The sequence below is a fragment of the Berghia stephanieae genome, chromosome 4, assembly GCF_034508935.2.
Source record: "Berghia stephanieae isolate SIO BIC M18660-M18661 chromosome 4, UCSD_Bste_1.3, whole genome shotgun sequence".
NCBI lineage: Eukaryota > Metazoa > Mollusca > Gastropoda > Nudibranchia > Aeolidiidae > Berghia > Berghia stephanieae.
The window spans coordinates 1,636,644-1,659,143 of NC_088363.1; the positions used below are offsets into that span (position 1 = coordinate 1,636,644).

General features: G+C 39.1%; 1 protein-coding gene across 2 annotated transcripts in view; it reads left to right on the forward strand.

Annotated features, from left to right (window-relative positions):
- LOC144969888 (uncharacterized) overlaps nucleotides 1-22,500 on the forward strand; it is a 158,893-nt gene that overhangs the window by 106,706 nt on the left and 29,687 nt on the right. For both annotated transcript variants that reach the window (XM_078908935.1, XM_078908936.1), the window contains exons 7-8: nucleotides 1-119; nucleotides 19,319-19,549. The exon at nucleotides 1-119 is cut by the window's left edge and continues 4 nt beyond it. In XM_078908935.1, coding sequence (XP_078765061.1) covers nucleotides 1-119; nucleotides 19,319-19,549 — 350 coding nt within the window. The remainder of the gene's footprint in view (nucleotides 120-19,318; nucleotides 19,550-22,500) is intronic.

The window sequence follows — 22,500 nt, forward strand, 5'->3', positions numbered from 1 at the left end:
ACCGCTCAATCTTCAGGTCAACGGTCACATCAAGGACAAGGACTCAGAGGGGTCAAGGACGGATGACGAAGGAGATGTCGAGGACGACAAAATGTCGGACGATGACAGACATGATGATGGTAGGAATTTCATTTATTGTTTGTTATCTTATATTAACTTTGTGGAAGTTTTTTTTTTTTTTAAAACAAAGAAAAAAACAACAACAACAACAACAACAACAAAAAACAACTTGAGCTTTTTCTTTCGCGCAATATCCACTAAACGTGCTCAAAACGCTTTACAAAAGGTCCCTGACCAACAGCAACGCATAACATGTAGGACGAGACATGACGTCTGTTAGGCGATATTGCAATTTTTCGGACAGAAACAACGCCGTTAACGTCCAGGTACTTAATTTTATACATGAGTACGGTAAGAGAATGTGAGTAAAGAGCCTTTTCCAAGGACTCAACTATGCGCCGAGCGAAACTCGAACCTTCCGATCCGAAAGCGGGTGTCCTACCACTAGAACACATAGCCGCATTAAAAATAAACAAAAAAAAAAAAAGAAAACAATACACCGGCAGACATATCTGATTGAAAAATAGAAGAATACAAAAATAACCACATCCTAGAATCATTACAAAACCCTCAGTTTTGTATCCTAGGTTGATACAGAAGTTAAAATATGGATTAAAATTCAGATTTTTAAGATGTAGCATACGATCTTGACAGCCTCAAAACTCTGGCCTAGGACCGTGACAAATGGAAACAATTAACAACAATGGATGGATGGAGAGAGAGCAGCTATTCTCCTGAAAGTTTAGAAAACTGTGACTGAATCATACAATACTCAGCAAGCGTCATTCAGACTGCGAGAGTTACTTACTTACTTATTTACTTACTTACTTACTTACTTACTTACTTATTTACTTACTTACTTACTTACTTACTTACTTACATACTTACATACTTACTTACATACTTACTTACTTACTTACTTACTTACTTACTTACTTACTTACTTACTTACTTACTACTTACTTACTTACTTATACTTTACTTACTTACTTACTACTTACATACTTACTTACTAATACTTACTTACTTACTACTTACTTACTTACTTACTTACTTACTTACTTACTTACTATACTTACTTACTTACTACTTACTTACTTACTTACTTACTTACTTACTTACTTACTTACTTACTTACTTATCATACTTACTTACTACTTACTTACTTACTTACTTACTACTTACTTACTTACTTACTTACTTTACATACTTACTTACTTACTTACATACTTACTTACTTACTTCAACTTACTTACTATACTTACTACTTACTTAACTTACTTACTACTACTTACTTATACTTATTTCTACTTACTTACTTACTTACTTACTTATCTTACTTACTTACTTACTTACTTACTTACTTACTTATTCATACTTACTTACTTACTTACTTACTTACTATTACTTACTTACACTTACTTATTACATTACTTACTTACTTACATACTTACTTACTTACTTACTTACTTACATACTTACTTACTTACTTACTTACTTACTACTTTACTTACTTTCTACTTTACTTACTTACTTACTTACTTCTACTTACTTATTACTTACTTACTTACTTACTTACTACTACTTACTTACTATTACTTTACTTATTCATACTTACTTACTTAACTTACTTACTTTACTTACTTACTTACTTACTTTACTTACTTATTCATACTTACTTACTTATTTACTTACTTTCACTTACTTACTTACTTACATTACTTACTTACTTACTTACTTATCATACTTACTTATTTCATACTTACTTACTTACTTACTTATTTCATACTTACTTACTTACTTACTTACTTACTTACTTACTTACATATTGTGGCAGCATGCAGGGACAGTCAGTGGTGCCATACTCTGAGAAAAAAAAATCCAAACAAACAAACAAAAAAGCAAAAACAAAAAACATTTGTCAACATTTTGGTCAGAAAACTTGTCCAACGAATATAATATTGACTGATTAATATGACCCTCATCCTGGCAAAAACTCTCAAACCTGTGACTTCACGAGGTCACACAACTAACTGGTAAATCTACTTGTCTTACGTATTATAAGAATTTTGTTTTTCCTTTTAGATGTTGGGGGCAGCGTGGCTCAGTGGTACGGTCTTTGCTTCCTACCCTAAAGGTACCGAGTTCGATCACCCGCCGCCGCTGCGCTGTGTAGCCTTGAGCAAGCCACCTCGCCCTAGCCTAGTTTTATGGCGCTGCACTGCGGCTGACGCCTGGGTGATTCAAGTCTTCCCTTGGAATAGACCCAAGAGACAAATTTCCCCTATGGGATGAGTAAAGAGAATTTTATTTTTATTTATTTATTTTATGTTCCTTTTTGTGATCCTCCCTCAATGCATCGTCAATTTTTCTCCGTTTTTCTTTCATGTCTATCTGCCTTTCTATCTTATTTCTATATCAATATCTTTGATACCCCACTCTCTAATACCCCCCCCCCTCACTCTTTCCATCCACCCCCCCCCCCCCCCCCACCCACACCCCCAGCCTATTTCTCCGTGCATGAAAACAAACTTTACACATTTTTTTTACTTATTTGACTTTAGAATAAATGACATCCATATTTTATTATACATTGTGTATACAATACAACAATAAATAATTAAGTGTGTATGTGTATTTGTGGGAGGGGGGGAAGGGGGGGGGTATGAGGAGTGGTTCTATATGGGTCTTGGGCCACCCAGGGGTATGAATGATTGGAGGTTATTTAACGGTAGGGATCACACACACACACACACACACACACACACACACACACACACACACCGACCAACCAACCAAGGGCTGGCGGATTAGCCCCTACCTGTCAACATCTGTTTTTATGGAAGCGTATCGTATCGTATCGTATCCTATCGTCTGTGTATTATCTACACACCAGGCCTGTCTCGTCCTGGGAAATAAATAACTCGATTTATAAACAACAACAACAATTTCGAAAACAAAAAAAAAAAGCAAAACAAAATAAAAAAAAACAACAAACAAACAAAAAAATAAAATGTGACCCTTCGTCTCAAAACTGTTATTGTGTGGGGGATGGGCCGGATGCTTAAAAGTCAAATTATAGTTAAACTGGTCAAAAATATGAAACGTTGGTATTTAGCACAGTAAAACATGGTATTCCTTCTCCTCTATAACGCATATAAACTCAACCCTAAGTACGATATTTCTGGCTACAAATTTCATTTTCAGCATCTTAATCATCCCGACTTAATACCGTTTTGAGACGAGGGGTCACAAATTAACCCCCCCCCCCCCAAAAAAAAAGGGGGGGGGGGAAGAAAACAATAAAAAGAACACAAAAAATGGAATATAACAAAAAAGAACGAAACAAAAAACAAAACAAAACAAACCTGGAAACATGCTTTTCTCTTCATTTGGCGATTTCCCTTAGACTAAATCCTAAATTAAATACGTAATAATTACCTCGCAAAGTCCCAGGTTTGAGAGTTTTTGCTAAGATTTGGCTCATTTAACTCACTCAATCAAGAAATTTTTGCTATTTTTCAAAATTAGAAAAATGTATTAAAAATGAGCATGAACATAGATAGTTTTATTCAACTATCATTAACATGTAAAATCTAAAAACATTAGCTTTGATACTACACTAAAATTTGTCTCAGCAAAATGTAATAAATAGGCATGAGGTAAAAGCAACCCTGGTAAACTACGGATATGTGACCCTTCGTCTCAAAACGGTATTATGTCGGGATGGACCGGATGCTAAAAAGTCAAATTATAGTTAAATTGGTCAAAAATATGAAAAGTTGGTATTTAGCACAGTAAAATATGATATTCCTTTTCCTCTAAAAAGTATATAAACTCAACTTAAGTACGATATTTCTGGCTACAAATTTCATTTTCAGCATCTTAATCATCCCGACTTAATACCGTTTTGAGACGAGGGGTCACGACATATAGTCGGTGTTTGGGTTGAGGGAGTTAAATCGATCGATTTTTAATTTGAGGGACGAGTTTTCTGGCCAAATGTTTAAATATCGGGTACGGCAGCATAGGATGAACAGGGGCGTGGCTATATTGGTTGATTTGGTGCCTGGCACCACTCCATCTCTTAAAAATGGATTACATTATCTTAAAACAAAATAAAACTGAGAAATCGTCTCTATACCGCCTCTTACTTATTTGAGTAAGTCTTTTCTTTATTTTTTTTTTCTTCTTTTGTTTCTATAAATATAGCACGTTTTAAGTCATTTTCCTCTGATTCTGGCACCACCTTATACTGTAAACATGCCACGCCACTGGGTGATGGGCATAATCATTTATCATTCAATAATATAACAACGCAGAAACAAATGTAGATAAATCTAAGCTTCCCAGGCCCCGAGCGCGGCTATAATGTGGTCTTGTGGTATGACACTCGCTTTCAGATCAGAAGGTCCTGAGTTCGAGCATCGCTCGGCGCATAGTTGAGTCCTTGGAAAAGGCTCTTTACTCACATTCTCTCACCGCACTCGTGTGTAAAATGAGTACCTGGCCGTTAACAGCGTTGTTTCTGTCCGAAAAAAAAATTGTAATATCGCCTAACAGGCATCATGTCTCGTCCTACATGTTAAGTGTTGCTGTTGGCTTTGAGCACGTTTAGTGAATATTGCTCTATATAAAAGCTCAATTTAGAGCTAAAAAAAAACAACAACACAGAATCAAACGTAGATTAACCTAAGCGGCTCAGACCCCGAGTTTTCAAAAGACCAATCTGCCGACACTCGAAGTTTGAGAAAAGAGTAAAATAAAAACCCTCAATAAAAATGTCTTAAAACTGGTAACTAGTTATAACTTATAATGTTCAGATGCCATTTTCATTAAAAAAAAAAAAAGAAGAGCTCCAATTTTCATATAATTTATGATCCATAGATACATTTTAAAAGCATTCTGTATAATAGTCACATGGCAATTCGATACCACCGGAATCCTTTTAACCGAATGTCATGTCTTGTAGTCGATACCAACCTACGATCTGTATGGGAAAGAACGATACCAAGATCACGTGATAACGATTCCTCCACCGTCGTCTAATCTCCGGTCGAAAAGACAAGCCGGAGATAAAAGCGAATAAAATTTTTATTGCTCAAAACAATAAAAACACAAACGCTGAAATCTATGAAGCGGTAGACAACAAATATTTATGGCGATAAAAACATGTATTATTATCCTTATTTTTATTGTTATCAAAGCTAATGGTAGGGCATTTTTTCTGGGTTTGTTCTCCGTTCCCATCAACCCCGTGTGTGGTTCCTTCACGCATCACGTGACGGATGACCGGTAATGATTGGTTGGTGAAATTTGATATAGGGAATATAATAGTATATTCTGGGAGTTTCTTTGTTTCCCCCATTTTCAAAGAATTTGACTTCTATTCTAATGACAACAGTAATCGTTTTTAGTTCGGCTATGTGTTCTTGTGGTATGACAGTCGCTTTCGGATCGGAAGGTCCTGGGCTCGAGCCTCGCTCGGCGCATAGTTGGAGTCCTTGACAAAGGCTCTTTACTCACATTCTCTCACCGTACTCATGTGTAAAATGAGTACCTGGCCGTTAACAGCGTTCTCTGTGTTCGAAAAAGTTGTAATATGCCTAACAGGCGTCATGTCTCGTTCTACATGTTACTGTTCCTTTTGGTCAGGGACCTCTTGTAAAGCGCTTTGAACACGTTTTGTGGATGTTGCGCTATATAAAAGTTCAAGTCAAGTTGATTTATCCACAGTTTTAAAGAGTCTTGTCCTGCAGTCTCCATCGTCCAAAAATCTTCTGCTCGTAAAGCATTCGAGATGAAATAAATGATGCTGGTCCTTATTTTACGACTGGCACCGAGTCAAAGGCCCCCGGGTACAGATAGACATCAGACATAGACACGGCTTGTCCAAGGAAGTGGTCAGTGAGTCAGAAACGACCACTCGAGTTGTCAAAAGCTATCAAAGGAATCATAATAATATTTGAGTCAATAAAATATAGTGGTGGATTTCTGCCATACTCTGAAAAAACCCCGCAAAAAACACGAATTCAACATTTTGGTCAGAAAACTATTTCTTCAAATATCGATCGATTAAAATAACCCTCCTTTTGGCAAAACATTTAAACCCGAGACTTCGCGAAGTCTTCATTAAAGCCCCAGGTTTGAGAGTCTTTGGCGAAATGAGGGTCATTTAAATCGATCGATATTTCAAGGAAGAGTTTTCTGGCCAAATTTCAAATACGTGGGGTTTTCTTTTTCCAGATTGCGGTGGATTTGGTCACGGAGTTTAACTATGGATTATAAAATGTGTTTTAATGAGGGGGCGGGGGGGGGGGGGCTAAAAGTATTGAAGAACTGGACTAGCCACAATATGGTTTACTGAGGGATGGTCCATAAGAATTGAGAGGCACTTCTGCCTTACTCAAAAATACACGTTTAAAAAAATATTTTGGCCAGAAAATTCCTCCTTCAAATCATATCGGTCGATTGAGGTTGACCATAATCTTGTTAAAAACTATCGAACCTGGGACTTCAAGAAAGTCCCAGTATTGAGAGTTTTTGACGAGACGAGGGTCATTTTAATAAATTGATTTGTGAAGGGCGAGTTTTCTGGCCAAAATTTTATTTAATGTGTTGGTATTTAATATTATTGTTTAGAGTTTTGCATTTTAGACACAAAATGGCAAATGGAATATAATGTTGATGAATGGGTAGATATGTCTTTATAGAAGCAGATTGGCTGGAAGTAGAGATTTTGTTGTTTTGGTTCCCCCTCACACCTTGATTTCTAATGGCCTCCTCTGTCCTGTCATGGGCCGGGTTGATGAGATATTGGTAGAAGGATACATACGTTGTAGAAGAAGAAGAAGAAGAAGAAGAAGAAGAAGAAGAAGAAGAAGAAGAAGAAGAAGAAGAAGAAGAAGAAGAAGAAGAAGAAGAAGAAGAAGAAGAAGAAGAAGGAGAAGAAGAAGAAGAAGAAGAAGAGGAGAGAGAGATGAAGAAGAAGAAGAAAAAGAAGAAGAAGAAGAAGAAGAAGAAGAAGAAGAAGAAGAAGAAGAAGAAGAAGAAGAAGAAGAAGAAGAAGAAGAAGAAGAAGAAGAACAAAGAGAACAACAAGAAGAAGAACAAGAAGAACAACAAGAAGAAGAACAAGAAGAACAAGAAGAAGAAGAAGAAGAACAAGAAGAAGAAGAAGAAGAAGAAAAAGAAGAAGAAGAAGAAGAAGAAGAAGAAGAAGAAGAAGAAGAAGAAGAAGAAGAAGAAGAAGAAGAAGAAGAAGAAGAAGAAGAAGAAGAAGAAGAACAAGAACAAGAACAAGAACAAGGAGAACAACAAGAAGAAGAACAAGAATAACAAGAAGAAGAAGAACAAGAAGAACAAGAAGAAGAACAAGAAGAACAAGAAGAAGAAAAAGAAGACGAAGAAGAAGAAGAAAAAGAAGAAGAAGAAGAAGAAGAAGAAGAAGAAGAAGAAGAAGAAGAAGAAGAAGAAGAAGGGGAGGAGGAGGGGAGAGGTAAAGTATTTGATTTTACATTACTCCAAGAAACATAAAAAGAAACAAAACCCCGAAAACTTTAACGGGAAAATATGGGGACCATAAGAATTAAAACGTAACAATGTTAAAACCAAAGGGACAAGAGCAGATAATGCACAGGGAACCTCCAATATCATTTTGGGTGTTTACAAAATAGCATTTAAGTGGTTTCTGTGGGGTGTTAGGTACCGCTAAGAGGCTGGCAATATTAGTCGAGTTCCGGTGCTGGCGTGGAGCAGGCCATTTTCGTCGTGATGAAATTATGGATGGGGGACTAATTCGACAATGGAACTGTCTCAGTTGGTTATTGTCAAAAGTCAATACAGTGACTATTTGGGGAAGGAAGTAGAGTCGGGATTGGGGGGGGGGGGTGAGATGAAGGGAAGGGGCGGGTGAGTGACTGAATGCATTTTGGTACTCACCGTCATGAATGCGGTGCTTTTAAAAGATTTAGCGCACGGGACTGACTGACTGAGAGAGGGGGGAAATTTTCAAGATGTTGTTAAGGACGACAAGACGTTAGTGGTGTAATAGTATTTCCCCTAATCGAAGGAGATAGAGGGGGCTGGAGTTGGGGGGGGGGGGATATTGTCAAAATGTAGCAGCGAATATGGAATGTGGAATCAAATGCTTGGGATGAGAGATAAGGTTTTATAGAATGATAAAGAGGAATTTGTGGAAAGTAATCATATTTCGATAATGTGGGAGGGGGAGGGGGGGGGGCTATGTTGCTTGTTTTTATTTGGAATTTTGATATTAAAAAAAAAACACCTCAATTTGTACTTTTTAAAAATGACCAAATGTATTACGAATTTGATTGCGATATGCTCCGAGCAGATGATGATGATGATGATGATGATGATGATGATGACGACGATGATGATGATGATGATGATGATGATGATGATGATGATGATGATGATGATGATGATGATGATGACTACTATAAAACGAGTCAGTGATATTACATGATAAAAACCACTGGTGAAGATTATCAAAAGTCATGGCCCATAATGCAACAGAGCAGACACCATTTTCTGTCATAAGACAACCCATTCAGCAGTGAGTGGTTTTCACAAAAACTGCCAAACTTTAGAAAAACACGTATTCTTAATTTTGGCCAGAAAACTCGACCTTCAAATATCGATCGATTAAAAATAACACTCATCTTGGCAAAGACTTTTAAACATGGAAGTCCCAGGTTTGAGAATTTTTGCCGAATGAGGGTCATTTTAATCGATCGATATTTGAAGGACAAGTTTTCTGACCAAAATTTTAAAGACATATTCGTTTTGGTTTTTTTTTTCTGCTGCTGAGTTTAGCAATAAAGCAGTGAGTGATTTTCACTAAGGCTGCCTCTATTCTCACCCCCCCCCCCCCCCCCCCCTGACCCCCGGCCGATTGGATTACCGAAAAAAACGTCGCCGGCTTTTTGCGATTTGGATTTGATTGTTTTTTTTTTTTAATTGTGCAACTTGTGACAAGAAACTTAACAAATTACTGCATTACAACCTTTGGATTAAACATACAACAATTGTGGACTACTTTTTATACTATTATGAAGACAAGCATCCCGGGGGTGAGAATAGTCACTTCGTTTCACTAAAGGGAAAATGGGAATGAACTCGCTTTCATCGTCTGTTTGAAATGACAACTTTGGCGAAGGTGTATCTGTAATAGATAGTATGCGCTTGGCTAAGAAGCTCACAACATTGCCATCCGGAAGTATAACGGACCAACACACAAAACTGTGTGTATCCATGAACGTTTATAGTCAGGTTAATACAGTTTAGTGAGCATTACTCATAAACGCGGATGGCAAAAAACAATAACAAAGACATGAGTGACGTCAACTAAGAACTATCTATAGATACATGTGTATGGATTGATGTTGATGTTGTTGTTGTTGCTGTTGTTTTGGTCGAGTTCAAATCTCACATCTGTTGCATCTTCAAATGACAATCGTAAACATGTCAAAACTCTCCACTGCTTGTCTTGCGTTGTTTAAAAAAGTTTTTCGTGCTTTATTTCGTTTCGACACTTTGAAATCAATTCTTGTTTTGTTTTAATGTTTTGTTTTGTTTTCTTGATTGGTTGGTTGGTTGTTGTTGTTTTTTAACCCTTTTTCGATTTTTTCTTCTCATTTCTTTGTTTCTCTCATATGTGACGTGACCGCTCAGAACGGTAAAAAAAAAATCAAATAGGGAAGAAAAGTGTGCTGTCAAATAAAAACTGGTTCCTATTTCATAGGAAGTGTAAAAGCACTCTTCCGGAGGACTGATACACTTCTTGTGTAATTGATACTCTGGTGTCAGAGTGATGGTTTCAAATTTTCTAGTCTAAATTGGATTCAGTAGTCTGATGTCACGCGCCCGGCAACGGCGGCCATCTTGGTTCTAAACAAAGAAAATCATTACTTTTTATTCTTCATGCTGGCTAGAACTTTTCATTCCCTTTTCATACGCCTTGTGATCAGAATGTGTAAAAGTCAAAACATGATCAAATTGACGGGGGTTTTTTTCCTCTGGATACGCGTTTAAGCTCGCCGGAGAAATATTTCATACGGCGTCCGCCATTGTTCCGATAGTTTAGAGCCAGTGTTACTAAGTTACCATGCGTCATTAGGAAGGAAGTGACGTTACGACTGTTGAAGAGTATTGTAATGGTTATCTTGTGATATCAAATTACACTCTATGTGGTCTAGTGGTATGACACTCGCTTTCGGATCGGAAGGTCCTGGGTTCGAGCCTCGCGCTCGCCGCATAGCTGAGTCCTTGGAAAAGGCTCTTTACTCACATTCTCTCACCGTACTCAGGTGTAAAATGAGTACCTACAACGGTCAGCATCGTCAACAAGGAAGGAAGAAGGGAGGAAATCAACCGTCGAGTTCAGCTTCCCCTAGTCCACACCCTTGGGTGTGGGTGTTGTCCACGACGTGGGGGAGGGGTGAAAAGGGACTGACTCTCTACAGGACATCCTCCCGGATTCCCAACTTAGACCATCTGACCACGGGTAGATGGAGCTCGTCATCGGGGGACCGACATCCATCTAAGAGAAGGACACTCTGAGCAAAAACCTGGACAGATGGAGTTCGTAAACGGGGGACCGCAATCCATCTAAGAGAAGGACACTCCGAACAAAAACCCAGACAGATCGAGTTCGTTAACAGGGGGCCGCAATCGATCTAGGAGAAGGACACTCTGAAGCAAAACCGCCACTGCCTTGTGGACAGACCTTGGATGGTCAAAGGCTAAGGAAGCAAATCCTGAAAAACAGCACGCCGAAGACAGAGCAGCGGGGCCGGAAGGCGCAAATATCTCAGGGAACTGGAAACTGCCACTGCATGCTTAAATCCCAATATGACACGTCACAATAATCAAATCCGATGTGGTGCGAAGCCCGTGGAATCCCGCCGGACGGGCCTAGTGCCGGGCCTCAATGGTCCACCCAAGCGATCTGGTGGTACCTTGACTTCATCTTGCGGAACCAGGGGAGGAGGATCAAGGTTACATGCGACTGGAACACCAAACACAATTAAAATCCTCCAATGGAATGCTGAGGGCGTTGCGAAGAAGAAAATAGCCCTTGAAAAGAGACTCAAAGAGCAGGACATCAAAATTGCCTGCATTCAAGAAACTCACCTCACGGACAACATGAGATTTGCCATCAGAGGGTACCAGGTAATAAGGCATGATAGAAAGGATCACAAAGGAGGCGTGATGACATTAGTAAAAAACGACTACCCCACCGCAGGCATAAAAATTGATACACAAGAGCAATCAGAAATACAGCAAATTAAAGTATGTATCGGAAAGAAAGAACTCCTGATTTTTAACTGCTATTGCCCACCAAACAAAGAGCTTCATTTAGACAAGATAAAAATCCAGGAAGAAAAATGTCTGGTACTAGGGGACTTTAACAGTCACTCTCAAAGCTGGGGATATGGAGATATGGACAAACGTGGTGAAACAGTAGAAAACTGGCAAATTGAAACAAAACTTCAACTATTGTATGATGATGAAGATGAGGACACATATTTCTCAAGAGCGTGGAAAACCACATCTACCCCAGATCTTACGTTTGCCACAGATGATATAGCAAAGACGATAAATAGAACAGTACAGCCCCAACTGGGTGGTAGCGACCATAGGCCAATCATCACAAACCTCTATCATCAAAATGAAAACAAAACACAAACTATCCCAAGATGGAACTACAAAAGAGCAAAATGGGAAAGCTTTGAACAACTTACAGACAGCCACTGCAAAAACATAAACTGTAAAACCAAGAATGTCAACAAAAGTGCAAAAGAACTGACAAAGGCCATCCTAAAAGCAGCAAAAGAAAGTATCCCAAGGGGAGCAAGAAAAAATTATATACCACTCTGGACAGACGATCTTAATCAGTTAAGTAATGAAGTATCGGAAACAAGAGAAAAGGCTGAAGCAGACCCCTGTGATGACAATATTGCAGCATATAAAGAGGCAGAAGCTACCTTTAAAAAAGAAATGGCAACGACATCCAAAATGGCATGGAAAGAAAAAACGCATAGCCTTAACTTCGAAAAAGATGGAAATAAACTTTGGAAACTTACAAAAGCCCTAAATAGAGAACCGAATCACTACGCCCCTCCCGCTTTGGAAAAAGAAGGAGAACTTGTCAGTCCACAACAAGCTGCAGACCTATTCATGGAGCAGTTCAAAAAAATTAGTGACAACACAATAGAAAAAGAACTGAAGGAAAGGGTTAGAAAAGAATGCAGAAAACAAAAAAAGGAACTCAAGGAAGCCATAGATGAAGTAATGACAAAGAAGCTAACTATGGAAGAACTAGAAAGCTCTCTCAAAGTGTTAAAAACAAAGAAATCGCCAGGCCCAGACGAAGTAACAAATGAGATGCTTATCCATCTTGGAAAGACAGCGAAAAGAAGCTATTACAACTCTACAACAGCACTTGGAAAACTGGTAAAATACCAGATATATGGAAAAAGGCTTTTATTGTCCCAATTAAGAAAGAAGGAAAACAAGCAAATGAAGCCGCAAATTACCGACCTATAAGTCTTACAAGCTGCATGTGCAAGCTGATAGAAAGAATTATCAACTCCAGACTGATGTGGTATCTTGAAAACTATAATGTGCTTATAAATGAACAAGCTGGTTTCAGAAGACACAGGAGTACTGAAAATCAAGTAACCTACATATCCCAAGAAATAGAAGACTCGTTTCAGGATGGAAAGAAACAAATTGTGGTATGGGTGGACTTTGAAAAAGCATTCGACAAAGTGTGGAAAAAAGGTCTGGTATATAAACTACAAAAATCAAAAGTATCCCATAACATGCTCAACTGGATACAAAGCTACCTAAAAACAAGAAAGGCAAGAGTAACAACACAAGGTCACAAAAGTAGAGAAGCAAAACTAAAACATGGAGTCCCACAAGGTGGAGTACTATCACCTACACTATTTCTTCTCTATGTAAATGATATAAGAGAAACACTATGTCGAGGAGTGAAAATGTCGATGTACGCAGATGACCTAGCTCTGATTAGCTCTGACCAAAATTTAATCAAGGCACAACACAGGATGCAAATCACACTGGATAATATCAAAGAATGGACTGACAACTGGGCGATGAAAATAAATGCAGTGAAGACAAAGTTCACAATATTTAGCCTCTCCCCAAAAGACGAAAAAGCAAAGCTACGTATTGAAGACCATGAATTAGAAAAAGACGACGCACCAAAATACCTAGGAGTCCATTTTGACCCAAGACTAATATGGAAAAATCAAATCAGCAACAGTCAGAAAGTTGGGGTAAAGCGAACACAACTCTTGAAAAAACTAGCTGGAACAACTTGGGGAGCTAGCTCCGATATACTGAAACAAACTTACACAGGATATGTGAGACCAGCGCTAGAATACGGGATATCTGCATGGGGAAACTGCTCCAAAACTCAAATGGAAAAACTGGACAAAGTGCAAAACAGCAACATGAGGATAATAAGTGGAGGAATGAAATCGACACCGATTCATGCAATGGAAACCATAACAGGACTTACATCTCTATCAAAAGAAGGGAATCAAAAATTTTGAAACAATACACAGACGTGAAAACAATGACAGATCAGCCTCTTCACGTTAGAGCGCAACAAAAGAAAACTAGGCGGCTGAAAAGATCCCACTTTATTGAAAGAGCCCAGCAAATTGAAAAAGATCACGAACTTGACGGAATAATGACCCAAAAATGCAAAGCAAATATCAGAGTACCAATTTGGAAAAGGCAAAATCACTTGAAAATCAAGACTTCCGTTGGTGACATTTCAACAAAACAAAAACACGGCGAAGAAATCAAGAAGTCTGTACAGAAGTGCATAGATCAAAACTACCCTGAAAAAAAAATGGACAAGAATCTATACAGATGGTTCATGCAATAAAGAACACACATGCGGGGGCCTGGGAGTGCACATCGAGTACACAAATGGTCAACAAAAGGAGATCAGCAAACCGACTGGTACTCGCACTTCAATCTACAAGTCAGAGGCAGATGCAATCCATGAAGCTGTTAAGCAAATCCTCTCAGAAAATGAAAAACCAAGACACATAGTGATTTTAACAGATGCTAAGAAAATTCTGGAGGATATAATGATGTCCTTTGCGGATGATATAGACGCCTTGGTGGAAGACCTCATGAAGCTAAGCAAGTTTACCAACATGGTACTGCAGTGGATTCCAGGACACTGTGGGATACTTGGAAATCAGATCGCTGACCAACTGGCAAAGGCAGGCAGTCGCATGCAGCAACCCTCCCCAATGTACTCAACAGGAGAAATTAACAAAATGGCCAAATTTATCCAGTCTCAGAGATGGAGAGAGAAGCACCCAGAATACAACATGAATGACCCAATCAAGGTGCTCGACAGAAAGGAACAGGTCATCATCTTCAGACTGAGAACGGGACACAACCAGTTAAAGGAACATATGTGGAGGATGTCCAGAGCAGGTGCCTCTGGACAATGTGACTGCGGACTTGAAAATGAAAATGGACATCATGTCCTAATGGAATGTCCAAAGTACAACAAGTTGAGAAGGAACTTCTGGCCTGACCCAACCCCATACTCAAAGAAGCTGTACGGAAGTGAGGACGACCTCAGGACCACTGTGGGCTTCATTCACCAGACCGGACTGACCATGTGACGTGACGGGAACGAAGAAGAAGAAGAAGATTACTTTTTATTCTTCGTGCTGGCTAGAACTTTTCATTCCCTTTTCATATGCCTTGTGATCAGAATGTGTAAAAGTCAAAACATCAAATTGATGGGTTTTTTTCCTCTGGATACGCTTTTAAGCTCGCCGGAGAAATATTTCATACGGCGTCCGCCATTGTTCCGATAGTTTAGAGCCAGTGTTACTAAGTTACCATGCGTCATTAGGAAGGAAGTGACGTTATGACTGTTGAAGACTATTCATGCTGGTCGTCAATAAAGATCATCAATCTTCGCTCTTTTACGTCCCGCAATCATAAGAAAATGCCTATTATAGATAGAACAAAATAGGGTTCAACAGTCGTGACGCCACTTCCTTCGTAATGACGCATAGTAACTAAGTAACTGGTTCTAAACTATCGGAACAATGGCGGACGCCCTTATGAAATACTTCTCCAACGAGCATAAAAGTGTATCCAGAGGAGAAAAACATTACAAATCTGATCGTGTTTTGAATTTTTATGCATTCTGATCACATGACATGTGAAAAAGTTCTAGCCAGCATGAAGAATAAAAAGTACAGATTTTCTTTGTTTAGAACCAAGCTTCTCGTTGCTGGGCGGACGTGACATCAGACTATTTAATCCTATTAACGTCACTCGGGTATTTATGTTATTGTTTTGTTTTTTGGTTGTTTTTTTTTTTTTGTGCCATCCACGTTTATGAGTAATTCTCACTTAACTGTATTATCCAGACTCATCCAATCTCATGAGAAGTGTAAAACTACTCTTCCGGAGGACTGGATACTAATCTTATGTCCTTGATCTTCTAACTGGTTTCAGAGTGACGGCATCTTCTAGTGTTCTAGTCTAAACGTTTGCTGGTCTTCAACAAAGATTAACCATCCTCACTCTTTTACGTCCCGTAATCCTAAGAATCTGCCTTTCCATTTCTGGTATTGTGAATGAGCTTGATGAACGAGCTTTAATATAATGTACTCATTTTACACCAGAGTACGGTGAGAAAATATGAGTAAAGAGCCTTTTCCAAGGACTCAACTATGCGCCGAGCGGCGAGGCTAGAACCCAGGACCTTCCAATCCGAAAGGGAGTGTCATTCAACAAGACCACATAGCCGCTATTAAAATAGTTATACCGCCGCACCTCATGATTCAATACGTAACCTATTCATTATTAGTCCTCCGGAGGACTGGTTACATACACACTTCCAATGAGTTTGGAACCGGAATAATAGAAGATGAGAGATGTGCCAAGACTTATCTGCCATATTTCATATTATTTCATCATCTGAGTAGATATGAGTAAATAATTTGCGGCTATGTGGTCTAAGTGGTATGACATTCGCTTTCGGATCGGAAGGTCCTGGGTTCGAGCCTCGCTCGACGCATAGTTGAGTCCTTAGAAAAGACTCTTTACTCACATTCTCTCACCGTACTCAGGTGTAAAATGAGTACCTGGCCGTTAACAGCGTTGTCTTTGTCCGAAAAATTGTAATATTGCCTAACAGGCGTCATGTCTCGTTCTACATGTTAAACGTTGCTGTTGACCAGGGACCCCTTGTAAAGCGCTTTGAGCATGTTAAGTGGATATTGCGCGATATAAAAGCTCAATTTTTAAAATTTAATTCCGATATAAAAACCGCCTCGTGTCTCTGGGTCACATATTATTATTTTTTTTTTTATTGAGATAAACACGTCAAAAGCAACCCATTAAAACAAGGGGAGGACACTCATCGACTCCGTCGTAAAAAGAATCGAAATTAATAGGGATGTGTCAAAAGTAAGAATTTAAACCCAAGCTGTTACGTCAATAAAAAACATTGCATCTTACACGTTTGGCCAGCATTAGTTAGTGGAATGGGAAAAGGGGGAGTGGGGGGGGGTGATGGAGGAGAAGAGAAGGGAGGAAGGGGGGAGGGGGGGTGATGGAGGAGAAGAGAAGGGAGGAAGGGGGGAGGGGGGGGGTGTGATGGAGGAGAAGAGAAGGGAGGAAGGGGGAGGGGGGGGGGTGATGGAGGAGAAGAGAAGGGAGAGGGAGGCGGGGGCGGGGGGAGATACTGTGGGTCGATACGTAGGCATAGGAGAGACTTATAAAATATTCTCCCCCCAAAAAGTTGAATTAATGGGCATAAAACACTGCATAAGAAAGCAATTAAAGCTCACAAGTTATGGGTGAGATGTGTGTGTGTGTGTTTGTGTGTGCGTGTGTCTGAAGGGGGAAGAAAGAAAGAAAGAAAGAGAGAGAATAAAAAATTAACTGCATCTGTTTCATTGTGCAATGGCTGTAAACTTGAATAGGAATGAATATGTCACTTACCACCTCGAAGCGGTATTATTTCGGGGCCACGTGTGTGTATATATATATATATATATATATATATATATATATATATATATATATATATATATATATATATGCAGGTCTGACACCCGAATCCACTTATGGGCCTAGTTTAACAGTGTTGTAATGAACAATACTTTGCGTCATTTATAAAATATATTTCCATTACGACAATGAGCCCATAAGGAATTTGGTTAACAGACCTGCAAATAAGTGCACATGATTTCGGGGTGATTTGGATGCTAAGAATTAACTTTCAAGTCAAAAATATTCAATCTTGAGCATTTATATAGCGCAATATCCACTAAACGTGCTCAAAGCGCTTTACAGAGGGTCCCTAGCCAACAGCAACACTTAAACATAATGCAGGTTGAGACGATGTAGTGAGGCGATGTTACAGGTTTCTTTTCTTTTTTTTTTCAACTAAGACAACGCTGTTAAACGGCTTTAGGTACATATTTTACACCTGAGTAGGGTGAATGAAGAGAGCAATTATTAGGCCCACGGTTCTGGAGTTTATCCGTAACCAGCGTTAGCTGACACTAGAACCCTCAGGACTTATAGTTTGACGTCATTATTTAAGGTTTGTTTACCGTCTAGTGAGTTGTCGTTAGTAGAGCTCAATGAAACAAGTGATCCTATTTGTTGAACTATTGAATACAACTCACGATTTGTTTTCTTTGGTGACCAAAGACTTGTCTTTTGACGTCATTTGTTTTTCTTTTGATGGCTACGGTTTATCCTGGTTCCTACAGCATGAAACTGACAATAGAAATTGGTTGCTACCTTTTGGTAGACTTAACACACAAAAAAAGACGCTAGTCTATCGCAACGTATTTTTCCCCCCACTAAATCTAACAGATTCAGCTACCCAATCACTGCTGGATGGACGGGGGTTGGGGGGATGATTGGAGGGGGTGGGGGTGGGGGGGGGGGGGTCAGAAGAAAAAAATCCAGACTCAACCCGGGATCGATCTCGGTCCATTTGCCTGTGAAGCGTGTGCTCTACCAACTGAGCTATTGGGACCCCGTTATTGTGCAATGGCTGTTAAAAAGAAAATAGAGATAATATAAAGTTAAAAACATTAAATAATAATGATAAAAAGAAAGAAAAGCAAGAAAGCAGTGAAACCATGCGATTGAAGGCTTTTTGGTGGTGGTGGTGAAACAGACGGTGTTTTGGGTGGCTGCTGGATTCAACAATGAAATGGTCGCCAGGCGATCGATACTCCAAACAGGTTTAATTACGTCCTAGGGGGCGACACCTGTTTTACCTGTTTTCATCCACCTTTAAAAGATTTTATTTTTAAAAATGTTAGAAAGGCAGTTTTACGTTAGTGTTTCATGTTGTTTTTTGTTTTTTTGTATTGTTTTGTGTTTCATTTTTTTGTTTTTTTTTTGGTTTCATTTTTGTTTTTTGTTTTGTTTGATTGGATTTTAAATTAAAAATTGTTGTTTTTTTAAATCTTTTTTAAAAAATAAGATCTATAGAGGTACGTAAGTTTGTGTTTAATTTAGTTTATATTTGTTTTTGTTCGTTTTGTTTGTCAATTTTGTTTGTTTGTTTGTTTGAAAAATTGATTCCTTTTGTGTTTATTTACTGCGAGTCTTTGTTTGAGTTTTTAATGTCAATTTCGATGCATCAACTTTTTCCATTATTAAAACCGCCATTCAATCAATAGTATTCGTGTTTTAATAGTTTAAATTGAATCTGGTTTCGGAAGGAGATTGGGGGGGGGGGGGGGGAGGGGGTTGTGCGACTATGTGGTTTTATGGTATGTCACTTGCTGTTTTCGGATCGGAAGCCAGGCCTGAGTTCGAGCCTCGCTCGGCGCATAGGTGTGTCCTTGGAGAAGTCTCTTTACTCGACTCACATTCTCTCACCGTACTCGGGTGTAAAATGAGTACCTGGAAGTTAACAGCTTTGTATCTGTTGGGAAAAAATTGTAATTATATCGCCTAATAAGCATCGTGTCTCGTCTTACATGTTAAGTATTGCTGTTGATTGGTGTTCCCCGTGTAAAGTGCTTTGAGCACGTTTAGTCAATATTGCGCTATATAAAAGCTCAAGTTTTTATAATATCATCATTGTACTGTTCAACTTTTTGTATACTTATTGTAATTTTTAAAACTTTTTATCCGCCTCTCTCTCCCCCCATGCCCCCCCCCCCCCTTCCAGACGATTGCTATGACAGTGACGACTACAACAGCGTGGAGGGCCGCGACAAGCCTCATCCAGGGTCTGGACGGGGCCTTCACAGTCCAGTGGTGGAAGGAGGGGACACGGGCCCGCAGGAGGCCCCTCCCATATTTACAGACTTTGATGGATTCGCAGACAAATTGAACGCCTTGGTCCAGGCGCTCGTTGAACAAGCCAAGAGCGTGGAGAGACGCATTGGAGACGAGAAAAGTGAGTGTTTTTATTTAGATGATTGATTAATAACATAATATACTTATATAGCGCCCATTATAGTAGACATCCTTCCGTCTCAAGAGACGATGGTTTGCGCCTGTATGACTTTAGTCTCATCAGTCTTGTTGAGGGCAGCGACGGGTGTGACTCAGCAGACCAATCCTTGCATGGCAGTCTCTACCGCAGTTGTTGCACACGTAGTTTGACTGTGTGTTTGGTGTTTGTTAATAGCGCCCATTTATCCACTGACAAGTCAGTGCTCTATGGCGCTTAACAGCCACTCAAGACTATATAAACTAGAATTCACGCTAACACGCTTACACCCGTACATCCACATACGGAAACTTCTCCGTGTCCACATACGCAAACTCTTTACATACACATTACTAGGGGTCTACCCTAAATTAAAACATAAAGCATAATTAATTGTCGAAAAACGCTCTTCTAAATAATTCGGTTTTCAATTTCAGTTTAAAGGTTTCTAAATTTTCACGATTCTTAGTATTAAAAGAAAGGGAATTCCACAACCTGGGCGCATCTCTCTGGAGGATTTGATGTGAAACAAAGACTTTGAGGGTACCTCTGTCAGAAGAAGCATACTATTACTATTAGATCTTAGCGATCGGCAAGGTCTTATAATGAGATACAAGATCATTTAGATAGGGTTGGATGAACGGTAGAGAACACAGATAGATAGATAAATTGACAAGCAGATAAGATCGATGTGTTTAAATTTTCCTTTGTTATTATTTCTGCTACTTTGGACAAAATGGGGGGGGGGGGGGGGATTCCTGTTGATATCGGATATTATTTGTTTGATGGATTATTTACATTCTTTCATGAAGCGCCTAAGAGACGGCGTGTAACAGTGGGTGCATCGTGGAAGGCCGTAATTTGCCTTTTTAAAAAGTTTTGTTTTTGTTTTGTTTTTGTTTGTTTGTTTTTTGTTTTTTTTGTTTTTGTTTTTGTTTTTTGGTTGTTTGTTTTGTTTTCATGAGTACAACAGCATCTGGGACGTCAAGCTTATAAAATACCTACATTAACAAAAAAAAGGAAAACATAAAAGTCATCCCCTCCCCACAAAAACAACAAAAACAAACACACAAACAAACAAACAAACAAAAAAACAACCCAAAAACAACTCAAATCTTTCTTATTAAATCTCGCTACTAATTCCCTCTTATTTCCTCTCCTTCCGTTTCGTCATAATTCCCGGCCGTAATATTTTAATGGTTTGTTTTTCTCCTTTGGACAAACACACACACACACACACACACACACACACACACACACACACACAGACACACACACAGAGACCAATGCCCCCCCCCCCCCCCCCACCCGTCCTGTACCCAGCAAGTCAAAATCCCATGACAAAGACAGTGGGGCTTTTTACAACCTAATACAATTATCACCTCTAATTAACGTCACCCAGACTAGAAAACATCAGTCATCGGAATATTATTCCGTTTTAGGGAAAAAATCACAGCTTTATCCCCCTTCCCCCCCCCCCCCACTCTCTCTCTCTCTCTCACACACACACACACACACACATACACACACACAATGGGCTATTTGCATTCGTCAGAGATAAACACGGGATTAGATTTGAGAGAAAATCATACTCGGAAAATAACATTGAAACAAGAGGAACAAAGGAAAAACAAAAATGAAAACAAACTAAATAAAAAACAAAACAAAACAAAAGTAAAAATAACCCAGAAGGCAAGCAAAATTCATCAAATGACCCAAAAATCAAACAAACGAAAACAAACCTAAAAGTTTAACATGACAACAGATTGTGCGGCTAATGTGGTCTAGTGATATGACACCCGCTTTCGGATCGGAAGGTCCTGGGTTCGAGCCTTGCTCGGCGCTTAATTGAGTCCTTGGAAAATGAACTTTACTCACATTCTCTCATCGTACTCAGGTGTAAAATGAGTACCTGGCCGTTAACAGCGTTGTCTTTGTCAGAAAAATTGTAATATCGTCTAACAGGCGTCATGTTCCGTCCTACATGTTAAATGTTGCTGTTGACCAGGGACCCCTTGTAAAGCGCTTTGAGCACATTTAGTGGATATTGCTATATATAAAGGTCAATTTATTATTAATTTATTATAATCTAAAAAGCAAAGCAAACAAAGCAAGACAATGCAACCCCCCCCCCCCCCCCAAAAAAAAAAAAAGCAAAACAACACCAACACATAGACAAACAAACAAACAAACAAACGAAACAGCCAACAAGCAAGGACTAATGAAAATGACAGGAATAGCAATAAATACACACGCGCGCAATAAACAGAAATACAAACAAACAGACAGACAACACACACGCATACCTATAAATATTATCTAACTCTGAGCTGCCAACTTGAAAGTTCAAAAATTCCTAGTTTCCTAGAGGAAAAAAGAAAAAGTCACTTTAAATAGCTTTAGAGATAAATCAGCATGATCCAAAAAAATGCTCCAAAGTCCTGAATATATGTTCTGAGGAACTAAACTTTCATTTTCAACAAGATTTATTGAGTCAAAGAGGAGAATGCAGTTCTGTAGCTGGACCAAAAAATTCGTATTTCAACGAAGTTTTCGTAGTACTTGGCAGGCTTGATCTATCTAAACAATAACTGTAACAAAACAGAGACAAGACCAAAAGCAAAGCGTGTTGTTTCTGGTTTCAGTACGGAGAAGAGAATAATTGAATTAAAACCGCTTCTAATTCCATTTCCAAGAGTTAAAACATTCTAATACTCTCAAAGTCCATTTAATGACTAACTTAATTCGCCATCATCGAAATAAGTCCCGGCAACCCCTTGTCTGTAGATTCCCTGACTTCGAACAGAGCTGGAAGTTGGTTTGGACGAATTCAATTCCTCGAGGGGGGCGGGGACATCGACTCCTCGAAACTGGGGGGAGAAGTTGCCAGGATTTTCCACCAGCAAATGGAGGCA